General features: G+C 41.5%; 1 protein-coding gene across 2 annotated transcripts; it reads right to left on the reverse strand.

Annotated features, from left to right (window-relative positions):
• Positions 1–345: 345 nt before the first annotated feature.
• Positions 346–17,620, reverse strand: PSMA1 (proteasome 20S subunit alpha 1). Of its 2 annotated transcripts, XM_074997715.1 has the most exons (11): positions 17,480–17,566; positions 15,214–15,258; positions 14,257–14,343; positions 13,389–13,490; positions 12,739–12,842; positions 11,746–11,834; positions 7,358–7,428; positions 5,510–5,639; positions 4,363–4,442; positions 1,763–1,867; positions 346–703 (listed from the first exon to the last, which is right to left on the reverse strand). In XM_074997715.1, the coding sequence occupies exons 4-11, from the start codon at positions 13,461–13,463 to the stop codon at positions 647–649; spliced, it is 711 nt and encodes a 236-aa protein (XP_074853816.1). In that variant the 5' UTR covers positions 13,464–13,490; positions 14,257–14,343; positions 15,214–15,258; positions 17,480–17,566; the 3' UTR covers positions 346–646. The 2 variants fall into 2 exon arrangements, with proteins under 2 accessions (XP_074853816.1, XP_074853815.1); XM_074997714.1 differs by lacking the exon at positions 14,257–14,343 and having other exon boundaries at positions 17,480–17,620.
• Between the last annotated feature and the right edge of the window lie 950 nt (positions 17,621–18,570).

The following is an 18,570-nucleotide window of genomic DNA, read 5'->3' on the forward strand; positions in this document are numbered from 1 at the left end:
TAGGTTCAGAGTAGTGAATAGTCCTCATTACTAGACTTCCAGGTTAATGTTGATACACGAATGAGATGCAGGGGAACTTGTGCTGTACTCTAGGGGTTCTGGATTATGTCCTGAAGAGAAAACAAAGCTTACCCTTTTCAGTTTTTCAAATGAGCATTTTTTAAGAGCACTCAATTTTTAAAAAAAGTAATAAAACCTGTTGGCCAGATGTTATTTAAGTAACTAGTACAATAAATGGTCATATATATATTGGCACCTGGAGGCTGCTTTGATGGGTTCCTTGAAAGTATATATGAAGTGATAATGCAAGTAATTTAACCTTTCCATGTAACAGATTTAATACAGATCAATACAACAAGTTGCAAGAAAGAAAAATTTATTCCAGGTGCCCTTACAAGACAATATGCTCTTCATACAAAACAGATAGTATTCTGGTACTTTAAAAAAAATGATTGCACCTTTCTTTTCAAATAAAAGGTGCCCAAGTATGATTTCTTTGATGCCAGTTGAAAGATATTTGAAAATACTGTAGAACTAATTCCCCATAATGTATTTTATAATATGCATTTGGAGCAGGGTAAAGATTAATGGATGAAAATTTCTATATTGTTACATATAGATTAACACGTGGACTTATCCACAAATATTAGTGCTCCATTGGTTCTTCTGATTTTTCTGCAGGTTCCTCAGCTGGTGGAGCAACCTTGTGGAAAGAGAGGGGAAAAAAAAAAAAGCTATAAAAAGACAGTTTTCTCTGGAATTAAGGGGGTGTCAGAGGTGGCGAAATGCAGCCCACAGATGTACAATAAGGCTCCCATGATCCCTTCATAAATACGGAAAAAAGGCAAGCAGAGAGGTATAGGTCCCACTGTGTAATTCTCTACCTTCATCTGAGGTATGGCAGAACAGTGTGCTGGGACATAACAGCATCTTGCAAGTTGCACTTCTCGGTTAAAAGGTCAGGAAAATAACAATTTACGCTTGTGTACAGCTTGACTTGTTCTGAGCACTTTATCAATAGGGTAGAAACAATCTGCCCTATTTTACTTCTGGCAAACCTTTAATTACCTCCTGCTGCCTAAATGATGGACTAAGGACCTAAGAAGTTTCATGCAAAAATATATGTACTGAAACAGAAGTGTTTCAGCCATCAGAACACTAGATGAAGTAGTTGCTGTACTACTCTACTACTAGTAGTAGTTTCTCTACTGCATAGTTGTTGTCAACTATGTAAATGCAGGTACTTTAATCAAACCATAAGTCAGTCAAAGCACTGACTTCTTACACAAATCTTTTTTAACCCTATAGTGATTCTACAAACCCTATAGTGATTATTCAAAAACAATGCACTCTCAGCTTCTGACCACCCTCTTACACCTGCACCTAGATATGAGAGATTTAATATAGGGTAGCAGGATAATCAAGGTATGAATGGAGGAGAACTGTATATCAGCTCCCTCAAGAGGTAATTACTAGATTGCTAATACAGAGACTGGGATTAGGAGGGAGCTGCATAACAGAATGTGTTTCAGAAGTTGAGATCTTCTTTTGTTGCTGACAAAAGCAGCGGAAGTTCTGATGGTACTAACTAGGCACAGGCTAGATAAAAAGATGGAAACAACTTGAGAGCCTCCTGCTAATTCAAATTAGTCTGGTTAAACAGACTTCTTGGCCTTCATTTTCAGTCTTTTAGCAGAGAAGTATAGATACCACGTTAAACAGGCAGCAAGCTATTTTTAAAATAACCAACTAAGTCACATACCTTCCTCTGGGGTCTCTCTTCAAGTCCCTCCAAGAATGGTGCCACATCATCATCATCATAGATAGTAAACTCCATGTCTTTGCCAACAATTCCAATGGAAACATTCTGTTAAGTACAGGAGTGAAAGAACTGAGAAACTCTCTGTGACTCTTTGACTTCATGAACCTTCTACTTGGCAAGTATATAAACTACAGATTCCTGCTAAGATTAAGATGCATTTAGCATAGCGAATCTAATTGAGGAAGGAAGGAAATTCTCTAGCAGATTTACTTTATGGCAAGCTTCCTTAGAAAAAGAAAGTGAGGGAGGCTCACTCCCTACAAGGATACTATTATGTTCCAAGATGGAATCAGCCAAAAATATAGTGTAATGATTTCAGATATAACAAATTCAAGCTCTCTTTTTTGTTGCTGCGATTCAACATTTCTAAACACACACACCATATGATTTTCCAATATTGCAGGGTACAGAACATATTTAGTGTAAATATTTAATAAACAAAACTGTTCAAGATGAAAAGCTTTTACTAACCCCAATTCAAAACCCCCTAATGTAATGAATCTTTCTTTTGGAATTCAACAGACTATAGAACAACTCCAAAGAGCCCCTCAGGAAAACACTACTGTATTAAATTTCCTGACACCATAAACAAAAATGAAAGACTTGCATTAACATAAACAATGATAATCAAATAGTCCTAGGCCAGATTCTGATTTGAGTTGTGCCAATGTAATCCCAATGCATTCAACCAACTAGATTTAATTTCAATTTAAGTTAAATGGAATTTCAGGTTATTTGTATGATTACCTATAGCATGAGACTTATTTTCCATAAGTCTTTAAATATTAAAGTTTGCATCCTTCTTTCATTGTCTGTGCACTCGAGTTTCTCAAAGGATAGAGGAATGTGATTTAAACATACTAAGAAAATAAAAATAAAACCATATTGGACTACAAGATTGTTAGCAAGGCTAAAATTATGCATAGAATTTACTGGACTCCTGTACTTGTGATTCAGTAAATGATGCCAGCGTAAGACGAAGTATGGTTATGTCATATTTTAGTTGACATTGTTCTTACGTCACCTATTTCTGGTCAGGTGATAAAAAGTTATAGAAATACTGTGAAGTCGTATTATGTACTGAGTCAGAATTATAATCATGATTTTTATCAATACAGGTAACTACCAAGCCTCTTGAGGAATGGACTAAAATTGTCCTAAGTTGTGCAAAGGGTTTAACATAGCAGAACTGTGTGAAATAAATGATAAAATTAAATAATTTGATTTGCTACGGAAAGAAATTCTGAACACAGAGTTACAAACTATGTAGGGGTAGGGCTTTTTGATAGACGTAATAGGTGGGGAAACTGGCCTAAAAGTTCAAGGCTTTATAAAATGATTGGTGTGTGTACATGGTTTGATATTCTTATGTGTAAGTTTGGTTATTTTAAAACCCATAAAGACTTGTCTTAAAAACAAGTTCTCGATATGACACGTAATGATAGCCAGGAGGTATTACTGTTGTGCTGTACCTGAATAATACTATTACTAGACATGGAAAGTATTGAATGCATACTTGGACATAGGCCTGAATGAACAATTTTATTACTACTTTAGAAACGTTAATAGGTAACGCCAGATATTAATTATGTAAAACTCAAAAAATATAAATAAGAAAAAGCACAATAAAAACAAAGGACAGACAACCAACATAATAACCATCTGGGATTCCACAGTGCTTGGCATATGAAAGTGTTGGAAGCACTTTTTGCTTCATATTACACTCCAGGAAGTTTGCAACAGCCCAGAATGTACAAGACTAGGCTAGGCAGGCTATGAGCCAGAAAAGGGACAAAGAAAATTAGACAATAGATTAAAAACAAACAAAACAAAAACAAAACCTTAATGTAAATGGTTAAAAAAACTGGCTTAGATGAAAAATTTTCATTGACAACATTTTATGAGCCACACAGAAAAATGTTAACATAAAAAAATTTCCCTTATGCTGAAAAATATATAAAACCTAAGGACAAGGTTCCAGGCCCAGGAAGATAAGATTTTTAAGATTCTTGTGATAAGAATCAACACTCCATTCCTCTTTATATTGTTTTCAGGGGAAACAATACAGTGTATTTAAAAAACCCACAAACATGAAGGTAAATATTTTAATCTTGGTGAAATCAACAGCAGATTCCAGTTAAAAGCAACACAGTAAATGAACATGTAAACACGAAGATGGGTTACTCTATGTTATAATGTTGCTATGTTTGAGATATATTAAATAACCAATAAATTTAGTAAAGTAAAAAAGATCTCTTTTATACAGAAATTCATGAGACTTCACTAACAAGGGAAACAAACAGTCTTCAATGTAGCATTAGCACTATTTGGTTAAGGTAAAAAGTTCAAAAAGTTAGACTAGAATCTATAACTTTAAGACTCCAAATGGATTCTGACTTGAAATTAGACTCAAATCTGCATATATTGGACCTACACACTAATGTTTGTCATACTTAAAATGAGACTTACAATACACACCCATACTTAACATTGATTCTGTCACTGTAAGGTCTAGTAAGGAGGATAATCCTGGTGTTTACCTTGGTGGTCAGATCTTGTTCTGCAGGAAGGGTTTCTCTGAGGGCTTGCAGACCATGTTTAACCAGTTCATTCAGATTGCCTACAAACAATATACGATCATCAGAAAAACAAAACGTACAGGATTGTTTCCTGAGACACTTGCCTCCCCTGCCTCCATTCCTAGCCAGACTATTTTTCCAGCTATCTCTGTCCCCAAACTGCTTTACTCGTGTTACTACTTTGATAGATGACTGTAAATCCAAGCATGCCAAGCACGCTATAAGGGAACAATCCTCCCTTCCATTCCAGACAATTAAATGAGGAAAGCAGTATTATATTATAGTCTAACCAAATAGTAAATAAATTTATCTAGGTATATATACACCATGACACCTGAGCTGTTTTACTGCTTTGAGTGGCCTCTCATAATTATTAGATATGAGAACAATTTGGGACTTAAAAATCCACTTCTTGTTTACAGATTAGATATTGTGCAGACAAGCAACAAGCATATCCTGAAATACTATCCTCTCCTGAAATGGAAGGAACAGCATTTTCTCTAAAAACACAATTCATTCTTCCTATTTAACTCTTTCTCATGTCCTTTAGGCACTCTGCCATTTGGTCCACTAAGCAACTGAAATAAGTTAGACATGAAAACCTGTAGTGTTTTGCATTAAGTTTCTTTCTTCCTTTTGATTTACGCCATTCTTTTCTATTCTACTTTTATCTTTCCCTTCTGCACAGTACACGTGGAACCTCTCTCAGCCAGCACCCTCGGGACCTGACCAGTGCTGGAAGAGAGAATTTGCTGGATGACAGGAGGTCAATGTTTTCTAGCACATTCCAAGATTTTCAATGCTTATTCGGCTCTTATATTATATTAAGGGGTAAATTACAGCTACATAACAGCACAGAAGACTGAGATCCAGGACTTGTGGCTACAAACAAGCTTTATGGGACCACAGAAAATATGGCCACACCCATGATAAGTGGTCGTGCAGATAACTAAAATCATGCCAGATTACAGAGTTTGACAGACGAAAGAGTTCCCAATTAGAGAGGTTCAACCAGTAGTAAATGAATGTACCCAGGCAAGATGGGAAAAAGCAAACATATATTTTAAAGATCATTAGAAAAATACAACAGAAGAGACTCGTCACTCACAGTCAGCAAAATGCTCCATGTATCTCTCCAAATAAGTTCGAGCTGACTGTGAACGAGCACCAATGGACATAGCTTTGCAGTCAAAATAGTTTGCAGAAGGACATGTTTGGAAGATGTGAGGACCCATATCCTGATCAAAAGAAAAAAATGTGAACTATATAAACTATTCGCTGGAGGGCATGCAGTTTTCTAAAAGATTTTTTAATATTAACTGTCACAAGATGTTTGTGTTATACACACACAAAGGTAGGTTTTATACTGTGCATCACATTGCTATTCTTCCATAGTTGCTTCAAGCCTCAATTTTCTCAATTATCTCTTTTTGCTATGTCCTTCAATCAGAAGCTTTTATGTAAGTTTCAATGAATGGTGCTGAACGTCCCATTTCTGTATAAAAGTCTATAACCTGTATTGCATTTATATTATGAACAGCTTCCGTTTTTATGAGCTGGAGTAAATATTAAACATTCCTTTTTGCTTCCCATGTGTACAAATGTAAGAACTTGTTCAGGAATGAACTAAACATATAAAATTCAATTAGGCTGCCCACTATCTTCAACTTTCTTATTCTGTAAGGTCATTAGCGCAGCAAATTATCTGTATTATACAAAATAAACTGGATAACCAATTGGAGACACCTCAAAGGAGCCATGATTTTCAGAAACGGTGAACACCCATCTGCTGAAGGTCAAGCACCCTTAAAATGTCCCACCTGGGATTCCAAACTCATTAGCCATTTTTGAAATTCTAAGCTACAGGGGTTTAAGTGTGCATAGATATACATATGTACATCAATGCCCACTGCAGGGATCTACAGAAAAATTACTTCTTGTAACACTGCTGAGAACTAAGTTTTAGCATCTACAAGGAAAGAGGTGCCTCTAGTCATATGAATACACTCATCTTTCGCTATACAAGCACAATTGGTTCCCAACTTTCTGCTTGTAGGCAAAAACTCATAAGAGGGACACTAAATTCCCATTAAATACATGTAAAAGTCTGATTCATTCCAAGTGCTCATAATTCAGTGAAGGAGTAGCAACATGTGGCACTGCTTTTGAAAGGTAAGTGAACTTTGGGTTGTGGGGGGCGGGGTTGGAGAGGGTTAAAGGCTGAGGGCAGTTTGAAGCCATGAGTGGGTGCAGGTTGGGTCCGTGGGGTAGGGTGGGGGTTCAAGCCGCTGCAGATTGGGTTCATGGGGTAGGTTGCGGGGGGGGGGGGGGGGGGGTTTAAGGCCGCAGCAGGTTGGGTCTGTGAGGCTGCCAGGGTTGGGTCTGCAGGGCTGGTGGGGAGGGGAGGGGGGGTCAGGCTGCAGCGGGTTGGGTCTGCGGGGGGTTCAGGCTGCGGCAGGTTGGGTCTGCGAGGCTGGCGAGGGGGTCAGGCTGCGGCAGGTTAGGTCTGCAGGGGGTTCAGGCTGTGGCGGGCTGGGTCTGCGGGGCTGGGTCTGTGGGGGCACGTGTCAGGCTGTGGCAGGTTGGGTCTGTGGGGCTGGCAAGGGGGTCAGGCTGCAGCGGGTTGGGTCTGCGAGGAGGGGTCAGGCTGTGGCATGTTGGGTCTGCAGAGCTGGCAGGGTTTCAGGCTGTGGCGGGCTGGGTCTGTGGGGAAGGGGGTAAGGCTCATATTAGTGGGATGGAGTTGATCATCTAATGAACAAAGGTAGGTATTTGTATCCCTCGTTTTAGTGAGCACTTGTAAGTAAAGTACTCATGTAACCAAGGATGAGTGGACTGATAAGTCCTGCTATAGTCAGTCTCACTCTCAACAAAATGTTAGTTGCTGCAAAAATGAAATATTTTAGCATTTTGATTCTTTTGGATGAACGGACACATACACACTCATTGTACTTACATCATAACCTGCAATGAGCAGTCCTACACCATATGGTCTTCTGCCATATCGCTGTGTTGGTATCTGAGTTTCTTAAATAAACTAAGGAATCTTCTCAAAGAACAAATCAATCCTTCAATGTAGTCTTAATCCAAATAAAACTATTGGAACTGCTCATTTTTTTGGCCATTTCCTGTTGTGGAAAAGCTTGTTCCACAGAAACAGATCTCATCATCTGTCTTAAGCACCAATGGTTACATCTTCTTCACTACCAATCAGACCTACAGCAATTAGTTTCTCCAAACAAAATTACTTGTGTATTCAGGAAAAGTAATAGGAATGACTGATTTTAGCTGTGTCTACATGTGCACGCTACTTCGAAGTAGCGGCACTAACTTCAAAATAGCGCCCGTCATGGCTACACGTACTGGGCGCTATTTTGATGTTAACATCGACGTTAAGCGGCGAGACATCGAAGCCGCTAACCCCATGAGGGGATAGGAATAGCGCCCTACTTCGGACCGTGTAGTCGTTGCGCGTCCCACAACATCGAAATTGCGGGGTCCTCCATGGCGGCCATCAGCTGAGGGGTTGAGAGACGCTTTCTCTCCAGCCCCTGCAGGGCTCTATGGTCCCCATGTGCAGCAGCCCTTAGCCCAGGGCTTCTGGCTGCTGCTGCTGCAGCTGGGGATCCATGCTGCATGCACAGGGTCTGCAACCAGTTGTCGGCTCTGTGGATCTTGTGTTGTTTAGTGCAACTGTGTCTGGGAGGGGCCCTTTAAGGGAGCGGCTTGCTGTTGAGTCCGCCCTGTGACCCTGTCTGCAGCTGTGCCTGGCACCCTTATTTCGATGTGTGCTACTGTGGCGTGTAGACATTCCCTCGCAGCGCCTATTTCGATGTGGTGCTGCGCAACGTTGATGTTGAACGTCGACGTTGCCAGCCCTGGAGGACGTGTAGACGTGTCACTATATCGAAATAAGCTATTTCGATGTAGCGTTCACGTGTAGACGTAGCCTTTATGTTACATAAACAACAAGCAGTCCTGTGGCACATTAGAGGGTAATGAATTTACTAGATCATGAGGTTTCATGGGTAAAATCCACTTTTTCATCTAAAGTGGGTTTTACCCATGAAATCTCATGACCTCTTACATTTTTTAGCCTCTAAGGCACCACAGGATTTCTTGTTATTTGTGAAGCTACAGATGAATACAGCTTCCCTGTGTGATTTTACGTTAGTTTGGCCAATTTCATCTCCTCTCCCTTTGACGCACTTGTTTTCAAAGAAATGTCTGTTTGAAATAAAACAAAATTATTTTGGTAAGAGCTCTAAACCCATCATAAAAGTGAAAACTGAACTGAATTTTAAGAAAAACATGAAGTCAACAAGAAGTCCTGAGGCACCTTATAGACCATGGATTCCCAAACTGGGGGGAGTGCAGACATTCCAGGGGACCCAGTCTCCCCCTTTATTTCCCATACTCCAAGAAAGAGCTGGCCTTTGCTTCCAGCTCTCAGCTCCTGCTATTTTATGTGGGCAACCCAGCGCAGCCGCTATAAAAAGCGGGCTGCCAGCAAAGACCCACATTGAGCTAGTTGCCTCCTGCAAAGTAGTGTGGGTTTGGGGGGAGGGAGGAGGAGCAGAATGGGATTAGACTGGGGGGCTAGGGGAGCCTGGCTCACAGGAGGGGAGGGAGATGGGGTAAGAGTGGGGGGCTGGTGGTACCTGGCTTTGGGAGAAGGGAGGGGCTCAGGTGGGCAGCCTGTGGGCCTCATTGGACTGGCCTGGCAGTGTGCAGCTTGGGCGGCAGGCCCCTGCTTGGGCTGCCGGGCAGAAGGCCAGCCCCAGCAGCATGGGGCTCAGGCGGTTGACCCGCTGTTTGGCTGGACAGCTTAGGCAGCTGGCAAACGAGCAGGCAACTGGCCTCAGTGCCTGGCGGGGGGGCGGCTGGTGTGGGCAGCTCTGGCAGCTGGCCAGCTGGCGCTGCACCAGGCATCTGCAAGGTGAGGGCTATGCTGTTAGCCTGGCCAGTCCACAGTCGGCTTCTGGGCTGGGCTGGGGCCAGCACAGTGACCGGCATCTCAGCCAGGGCTGTAGCTAGTCTCTACAGTGCCTGGGCTGTGCCTGCAGTTCTGAGGCCAAGCCAGCAGCCCATTTGGGGTACAGCTGGTGCCCATGTGGGGGGGGAAAACCAGCTGTTGCAACCTGTGGCTGGGCTGGTGTCAGCCCAGCAGGAGTCAAGGTCCAGTGGAAGATAAGGGGGCCCCAACGTTGGGGGGAATGAAACTAAGGCTTCAGTATTGGATGCATGGCTCGGGCTGGGGCAGCACAACTACACTGAGTCTGCTAGCTGCTATTTTCCAGACAATTTTTCTGGCAACCCCATTCGTAAATTAATAAGCAATCCATTCAGTGTTGATGCTGATACATTGCCAGAAGTATTGCAAGAACAAGCACTCAAAATAAAATATGATTCAAGTGCAAAATAACTTGGAAAACTCAAGCTTGGAGGAATTTTGGATAAAATATTTCCCAACGTACTTGAAAGTTGGGGAAGAAGTGCTACGTGTTATTCTTCCATTTTGTAAACATATCCCTGTGAAAAAAGCTTTTCAAGTTTACTCACATCAAAAACAAAACAAAGAAATTGGATGTCAAAAATGATTTGCATTGTGCACTTTCATTTTTCAAACTGTTGGGTCAATAAGTCAGACATGTTGTTTTCTAAAGTGGGGTCTGAAATGGTGCACCTGATTGAGAACTGTCATCAGCGCCATCTGTTGTTGGCAAGCTAACTCAGTATGAAGTACAGACCTAATTGAAGACCGTGGTTAGGCACACAGCACTCGAAATCTATGCACACGGCACGCAATATCTGTGCACACGGCACGTAACTGCCTGGGAGAGTATATAAGGCAGAGGTTTGAGCCAAGTTGGGCGGTTGCTCTTCTGTCAGTCCTCTCTTGAAGACTGAAGAAAGAAGACAACAACATCTCTGGAAGCAGAGCTGAAAGCTAAGAAGCTGAGTTGGAGCTGCCCGTCACTGGTATGCGCTTTGGTGCCACTGTCAGTGTCAGGTGCCATTAGACCCTGATACACCTATGCAGGCACTAATCTGCCATTATAAGAAGCTGAGTTGGAGCTGCCCGTCACTGGTATGTGCTTTGGTGCCACTGTCAGTGTCAGGTGCCATTAGGCCCTGATACACCTATGCAGGCATTAATCTGCCATTAATGACAAGCACAACAGTGGTGTCATAGCGAGCTGTCTCACACGAGCTGATCACACACCTGAACCCCTCGTCAGTTCCTGGTTGCTGTCGTGGTGTTTGCTGCCACAACGTCATCGTTCCTGAAAGAAGCAAAGCTGCCGTACACTACGTTCCAGTCACTGTCATCATTCCATGTCACCGTTCACCATGTTCCAAGCCGTGTTCCACCTGCCCAGTGTTACCTAGTGTCAACGCCACTATACCACCACAACCTAGACGCCATCACCACAATTACTGACATCATGGGATCACCTCACTGTTCCTCCTCTAAGGCTCCAAGGAGCCGCAGAGTTGAAGGTCATGAGCCTTGCTCATATACTGGAAAGTAATGAATTCTGGGTTGCGAGGGTTAGGGTTTGGGAGTGTAAAGGTCATTTAAAGTGATGTTTATGTTGTGTTGTACGGTTAAGTTCATTGCCTTGTTTCCAAATTTTATCCAATACATGGTTTGGCCCTAAATTCTGTGTCGAGTACTAATTTAACTACTGGCGATAGAGATACAGGAGGGAGTCAGATCTCAATCTACCTGAGCTGAGGTGTAGTTGAAGTCCCTAAATTATTAATTTGTTATTTCTCAGCGTAACAAAATCTAGGATTGTCCAACTTATCAAGAAAATGCAGCGTCATCCGTCACATTAAATTCATCTTGTTTCTGCTGTTTCAGATGTTAAAATACATTTTTATTGAATTTTTGGGCCAAGAAAAACTATTCCTGCTTATTTTTAATTTTACATAACAGTTTTATATCAAGTTTTTGTGTTTATTTTAAATTATTAATTGAATTTTAGGTAAAAAGGGTGATTGGATGATGGTAAAGAGGAGGTGGGGGGCATAAAGGTCTCTCAAAAATCAAAAGAGGGGGCGTGATGCTGAAAAGTTTGGGAACCAGTGTTATAGAATAACAGATTTTTTGATATTTTGAAGCATAAGCTTTGGTGGGCAAGTCATGACTAACGCATCTGATGAAGCGGGTCTTTGCCCATGAAAGCTTATGGTCCAAAATATCTGTTAGTCTATAAGGTGCCACATGATTTCTTACTGTTTTTGAAGATACAGACTAACTCAGCTACCTCTCTGATACATATGAAGTCAATAAACATCAAAAAATGTTATATATCTAGAACATAAAAAGGATACTGCTTCCAATTAGAGACACTAGACGGGACACAGGAAGAGGTCTGTCAAACACAAATCTAGAATCCAGACACTCCTGACGCATGAAGTTACTATGAAAAGAGGAAATAAAAATACATGGATGAGAAACAGAAGGAAACCTTTCCAACTTGACATTTTCTCCTTTAAGCTTATGCATGTGTCTATATTTATGACTATTTCAGCACTGCCCATGGAGAACTAAAATGCCAAGAGGCACTGTAAAATTAAATTTTACCATGAGCCATCTTTGTTTTAAAGACTGCATGCCAGAAAGAATATTGTACAGATGAAGAATTATCAATAAATGTAAAACAGAGATTATACAATACATAGTAAAGAGGGATTATTTGGAACAAATGAAAAACTAGTATGAAATATTCCTTCGTAACATTACTGCAATGAATATTTAAGTGGTCCTTTGTATGCTTTTTTCTGTCCTTTTCCACACAACCGAAGAATCCTTCTTGCTCATTTTATATTTATCCCATTTGCTGGAACCACACAGCCAACAGAGTTCAAAAGAATACCTCTCCAGAGTTTATCTATACCAGCAGTGGACAGACAGATCTGACTATCTCCAGATCTGAAGAAGTGGGTCTGCCCCACGAAAGCTCATCGCCAAATAAATTATTTTGTTAGTCTTTCAAGTGTTACATGACTGTTTTATTTGTTTTTGTTTTGTTAGTAACTGCTATATACTTCTGAGACTGCTCTGTCTCAACCAGCTTTGGGAAGCAAGACACTGGACAAGGAATAAAGCCTAGCAGTTAAAACCTGCTCCTCCCGCCCCTTCCCCTGAAGTCCATGGGAACTTGGTATTTACTTAATAGAAGAATTTCATCCCTGGTCTCTCGCATAGTAGTACAAGACCAGTAAACATAGGCAAGTTCTCTTAGTTGCCCACATTAAAGTATGAGATATTTGTGCTTTTACTTAACTGTTACTAGAGTTGCATGCCAATCACAAGAAACTCACCATAGCAGTCTTGCATCAGCAGTAAGCCCAGCAATTGAGATGCCAATATGGTTGTCAACATACAGGATTTTTTTCTGATGAGCTGCCAGCTCAGACTGTGCTCTCTACACACAAAAAGCCACATTAGTCAGAAGTCATGGCAGACTTTAAACAACGTGTCAATTAATGCTTAAAAAAATGGGGAATAACCATCAGTAAGGACTGAGCTTACAGCCCCAAATCTGTAGCCCTGCAACAAATATAAGAATAAAATAATAGCCAATAAAAAACACACTGAAGAAATAAAAGGGGGCTTTCAAGTAAGACAGACAGGAAAGAAATACCCATAAAATATTTATATTTCATTTGGGAGGGTCAATTGAACCAATACATCTTTGGCTTTAGAACTAAACACTTCACAAATTTCCACTGCAGGATTAAATCCATTTTATCATAAATTACTTCAAATATTAATAGTCAAACACCAGTGCACAAACATATGAAAATAAGGTTATATAACTTCAAAAGCAGAATGTTTATAAAATTAATCTGCCCAAACACAGACATTCCCCTCCCCTTCTCTGATGTTTAACAGTGATAAAGTCTTAGATTTACTATGTGTTTGCTTACAAGAAGAAATAAGTAATTCCAATTGTTTGCCTTAAGTTTACCTTTAGAGCAACTAGAACAGCATGGGTTTTTGATTTCAGCCCCACAGTAGCAGAGCCTTGCTTCACAGCTTCCATAGCATACTCTATTTGATGAATTCGACCCTACAGAATGAAAAAAGGACCTCTTTTTAAAATAGGTAGAGACCCTGCAATAACAACAAAGGCAGGCTGAAATCTGGGACTTGTTAAAGTAAATGAGAATTTTGCCACTGACTTCAGTGGACCAAGATTTCACCCAAAATGAATTAAGAACAGGGTTTTCAGTCTCGACTGGTTTTATATTTATCACAGTAGTGAAAGATTTACCAGAAATATCTGCAACACTGCTTTATATTCCACTGAGATAATGGATTTTCAGTAATACGTGATAAGACATTTCCTCTCACAGAGCATTTTGAAGCCATTATGGCTGTCCCACATACATCTATTTATTGACTGACACTTCAAACGGAAGACCATAACCCATGTATCAAATTTTCTTCCAGTCTTCCAAGTTTATAGTGTTGGCTCTGATACAACTGATGGCATGCCCCATGGAGGCCTGATAACTCTTGGCAGTAACATATCCAAAAATAATGATTATGGTGTTACCCTACTGCATCTGATGCACAACTACCTTAGTTCCAGCTGTTAATATCCATTAACAAGCTTGTGAAGAATTTTAACTTATGGACAACATCTATTCTACATGTACTTTTTAAAAACAATTTTGCCATTAATACTGCACTTTCATAGTACCTTTCAACAAAGTTCTCAAGTTTATTTTCACAGCGTCTGGAAACCATTTTTACGTGCAATTTTATTTTCTGGAATTTATGCTACATGAAAATCTTCACCAATAATTGATGTGTAGAAAAAATATTTTTACCTTATCTTACACCAGCATTAATAAGCTCTCTGATTTCACTAAAATCAGGAAGTGAGAAGTTTTCAAATCTCAAAATTCTGTAATTTGCTACAAGTATTTGAAAAAAAAATGAAATTACTAAAACAATGCAAAAGAACCTCTTTAAAATCCTTAAACTAATTAAAAGGTTTGCTTGTTAGTTTTCAGAAGATGCATTCTGCACTCAACTACTAACATCTGTAAATTCTGAAAAGGTACAATATATTACTTATATCTGCAGGGTGATGTAACTTACAAGATTTAATTCCTGCTACATATGAATCTCAATGCAACCTTAACTTGGAGTCTCTATGAGGCCTCCATAATTGCTTGGAATGTTGCTTTAATACATAAATATGTAAACACATGAAAAATTAATAAGGTACTAGTTACAGAATGTTATGGAATCATGCACACCTTGTTCTGTAATTCAACTCTTCAGTTCTTTGCATTGTACTTTTCTCTGTTGTAGGGTTATAAATATCTCCCTCAATGAAGTTGATTGTGCACAATAACTGTGAAATTAAATGCCTGTACATTTCATATTACGAAAGCAATGGGAAGTCTTGGATGACTGCTCCCATAGCAATACTCTACCATTAGGGTTCAAAAACACACTCCTGTTTGAACATAGCTAGCATTTATTTTCTGTACACAAGCAAAATACTGGGTAATGAAATTAATATAAAGGTCAACTATAAAAATACGAATCACAAAATTCATCCTTAAAACTGCATATGTAAAAGTTTTCCAGGTGTGTTAAGCACACAGCATTATAATATTATGCTTTAAAACATCCAAAGGTTGTTTTATGGACAGTTAGTAGCAGCATCCAACTCCTTGAGCTAGCAGAGCAGGCCATCAACTGCCTTGATACCATCACCATAAAAAGTGGAGAGAAAAGGAAAAACGGAAAAAAAATAAATTATAATCTTTTACCTGAGGGCTCCAGACTGTGACATCATTGTCATACTGGTTGCGAAACTGTGAACAAAACCAATTTATTAGCGTGAAAAGAATATGCACCTGGAAAAAGAAAGCCTTTGAGGCTATAACATAAGTTTTCTTTTCTTAGTCCAACACAGACACAATCTCTCACATCCGAAAAAAGTAGCATCCACATTTTCTTTTGCACATTTACCATCATTATTTAGTAAACACAGCTTTATCAACATAATGCTTCTGCTCTGAATTACTTTAACACAAAATGACACCTCAAGGCTTTTTTGACACAAGATACATGATACTCATTTAACTTGCACTGTGAAACTATATCCACACCACAGTATCTTGGCAACAGGAAATGCTTTTAAGAGACATATAATCCAAAAGACACGACTAGACTCTTGACACATCGAAGTGTCTGCATCCAAGCAGCAAACAGTGGTAACTGCAACTGGATATCTTGGTATAGCTAATTTGGGGACGGGGGAAAAATTCACTGTACTATAGTCTCAAGAAACACACAAAAATTCCTATGCATTTTCTGCATGCATTAATGATAATTCTGTTAACATTAATTAATAACAATCCAAGTTTTCTACAGACTTTTTGGGTGGGAAGCCAGAGGGATCAACCATGGGCAACAAATCAGTGATAAAACCTCTCTTAAGAGCCATATTACTGGTGAGGAATGCCAAGGTGCAGCAAAAAGAAAATTATCTAGTCTTCACTTCTAGTATTTATTACATAGTGGACATCTGCAAACCTGACAAAAATCAGGCAAACTTTACTCTGCTATTACTAAGGGGGGGCGGGAAGAGTACCCAGAATAGATCCTGCAGCTATTCACTGTAGTGAGGAGAAATTTTAACACTGAGCCAGGGAGATGGTGGAATAGAAGAGGAGTCCTTTCTCACCTCCCAGCAGCCAGAAAGTTGTTCATGGAGCAGCCACAACCTTAGGGCAGCAACCAAGAGGCTATGGAAGGTAAGTGGAGATCTCATTTGCCCTAGCTACAGCTAGGTGACAAGGCACAGGGAAATGTGGGTGATAGAATATATACTTTTTTTTTCTACACCTCTAAAGGAAGGAGAACTTCACGTTCATTATGACGCTTGTCTATACTATAGAAATGTATTGTGTTGCAAACTTTGTAGGTCCTCTATAAACTTTTAAAACACAGTGGCCATGTCTACACTACCACAAAACTTCAAAATAGCCACGCAAATGGCCATTTCAAAGCTTACTAATGAGATGCTGAAATGCATATTCAGCACCTCCTTAGCATGCTTCCAACCATGGCTCTTCAAAGTTGCCATGTTTCACTCCTGCGTGGCTCATCCAGACAGGGGTCCTTTTTGAAAGGATCCTGGGAGCTTCAAAACCCCCTTAATTCTTATCTGCTGACAGGAATAAAGGGATTTGAAAGTTCCTGAGGTCTTTTTGAAAAGGACCCCCATCTGGACAAGCCACGCAGGTGCAAAATACAGCAATTTGGAAGAGTCTAGGCCAGTGGCATGCTAATGCATATTCAGTGCCTCATTAGTAATCTGCACAGCCATTTCAAAGATTTCTGTTAGCGTAGACCTAGCCAATTATGTTTTTAACCTCAATTTGATAAACGCTGGTCTCTCCCATTAAATATCTATAGTTTAGGATAAAAGCAACTTAAGAGACCAGATTTCACAGTCCATGGCAAGCTTTGCATAGCTGTGAATTTAGTAGGGTCCTAGTTATATACTCCCTGTGTGTAGGGAGAACTGGGATTGTGTGTGTGTGTTACACTGGTGGGGGCAAATTGATCCACCTCGGAATAGAAGGAGGATTGCTGTGGAGAGAAAACACACATGAAACAAGGAAGTCACACTCTGTAGGGAAGGGGCAGCTCTGTGTGGTGGCATCAAGTCGCTGGAGGGCTCTGTGTACGGGCTCCTAGAGAAAGTGGGGGTTGGGGACATCTCCGTGCCCGGCAGTCAGTCCGTGCCGGAGGCCGATCTCCAAACGGAAGGAAACCGCTCTGAGGAACCAGAGGCGGGCGGGTTCCAGGCCGGGAAAGCAGAGAAAGCCCCAGGACCCGCTAAGACGAAGCCGGCCGCAGACCTCCGCGCGGCATTCCCCAGCCTGATCGGGCCGCACATGGGAAATGCTGACTCACAGCCCCTCCCCTCCACCGGCTCAGTCTAGGATTGGCGGCGTGGTAGCGGCCCAGGGCCCACACGGGGCCGCTCCCAATCCCGGCCCGGCCTCGCAGTCCCTTTCTCACCATCTTCCTTCGCCCGATTCCGGCACGAGCTCCTAACCGGCGATCACTTCAGCGCACGATACCTCTGGGCTGAGACACTAGAACTTCCGCCCTCCGCCTAGACCAGAGCAGCCGCTTGCAGAGGCATCGAACGAAAGGCGGATGCGGTTGTTACCTGCTTCCCTCGACCTCTCGAGGGGCACGAACAACTCGGCTGCCAGAGCGAGCCGCGCATGCGCAGTGCTTAGCAGTGGACGGGGTAGGAAACTCCAGCCCCAGCTGCCCGGAAGTAGGCGGAGCAGAATACCCACTCGCGGTGCGGGCAGAGGCTGCAGGCGCCGATCCCGGGCCAGCCCGGCTCGTCAGCATACTGGTTAATTTACGCCACAAAATGTCCCGGAACTTGTCAGATGGGAGTGAACGGCCAGGTCACGTCACTACCCCGTGCCTTTTTCGTTTCAAAGAGCCCCGGGCCTCGCCGCCGCGCAGAGTAGTTGGGGACATCCGCCTTCGAGGAGCCAGGTGTCTGACATGGTTTTAGGCTTTGGCCTGACAAGCCGGAAACAATCCCTGGGGCTGCGCAGTCCACGTGGGGTGGCCCGGCTCTGCCCTGGCTGAGAGCGGGGCTAAAGCTGGTTTTCGTCTGCGCCGTTGCCCATGGGAAGTTCTTTCTAAGTGCTCTAGAAGTAGACATTTGGTTGCTGCTTTAGGGCCTACAGGCTTCGGCGTGACACACCCGAGAACCGAGCAGAGCGTAAAACGAGTGTTGTTGCTTGCTGGATAACAGCACTTCAGCTCCCGGTTAACAATGGCCAGAATTACATAGAACCCAACCCTTCCACGTAAAGACAGTGCCGTTTTCTGAGGGAATAGAAAGTGATTCCTCAAGAGTCCTATCATGAAATTGTTTCTCTCTTCCCTTTCTTGTGGCAGTGTTGGCAAAATTTTCCTACCTTTTGTTACGAGGCTGCTGACAAAAGCACTTAGGGACAATGATCTTGAAGTTGCATTAATTCTTCAGTAACATCCACAGCGAGAGATGAGTGATCAAGAGCGAGTCCTTGGGTTGTAATTTTTTTTTCTCATTAGTACTTGAAAGGACTTTTAGAAGG

Source organism: Carettochelys insculpta, chromosome 6 (assembly GCF_033958435.1).
Source record: "Carettochelys insculpta isolate YL-2023 chromosome 6, ASM3395843v1, whole genome shotgun sequence".
Lineage (NCBI taxonomy): Eukaryota > Metazoa > Chordata > Testudines > Carettochelyidae > Carettochelys > Carettochelys insculpta.

What these genes read in the sequence shown, in the direction of transcription:
- PSMA1 (XM_074997714.1), bottom strand. An exon ending in AGTGTCTCTAATTGGAAGCA is followed by an intron (nt 7,429 to 11,745) that starts GTATCCTTTTTA and finishes AGTTTATTTAAG; the next exon opens with AAACTCAGATACCAACACAG. An exon ending in CATGGAGCATTTTGCTGACT is followed by an intron (nt 4,443 to 5,509) that starts GTGAGTGACGAG and finishes TATTGTTTGTAG; the next exon opens with GCAATCTGAATGAACTGGTT.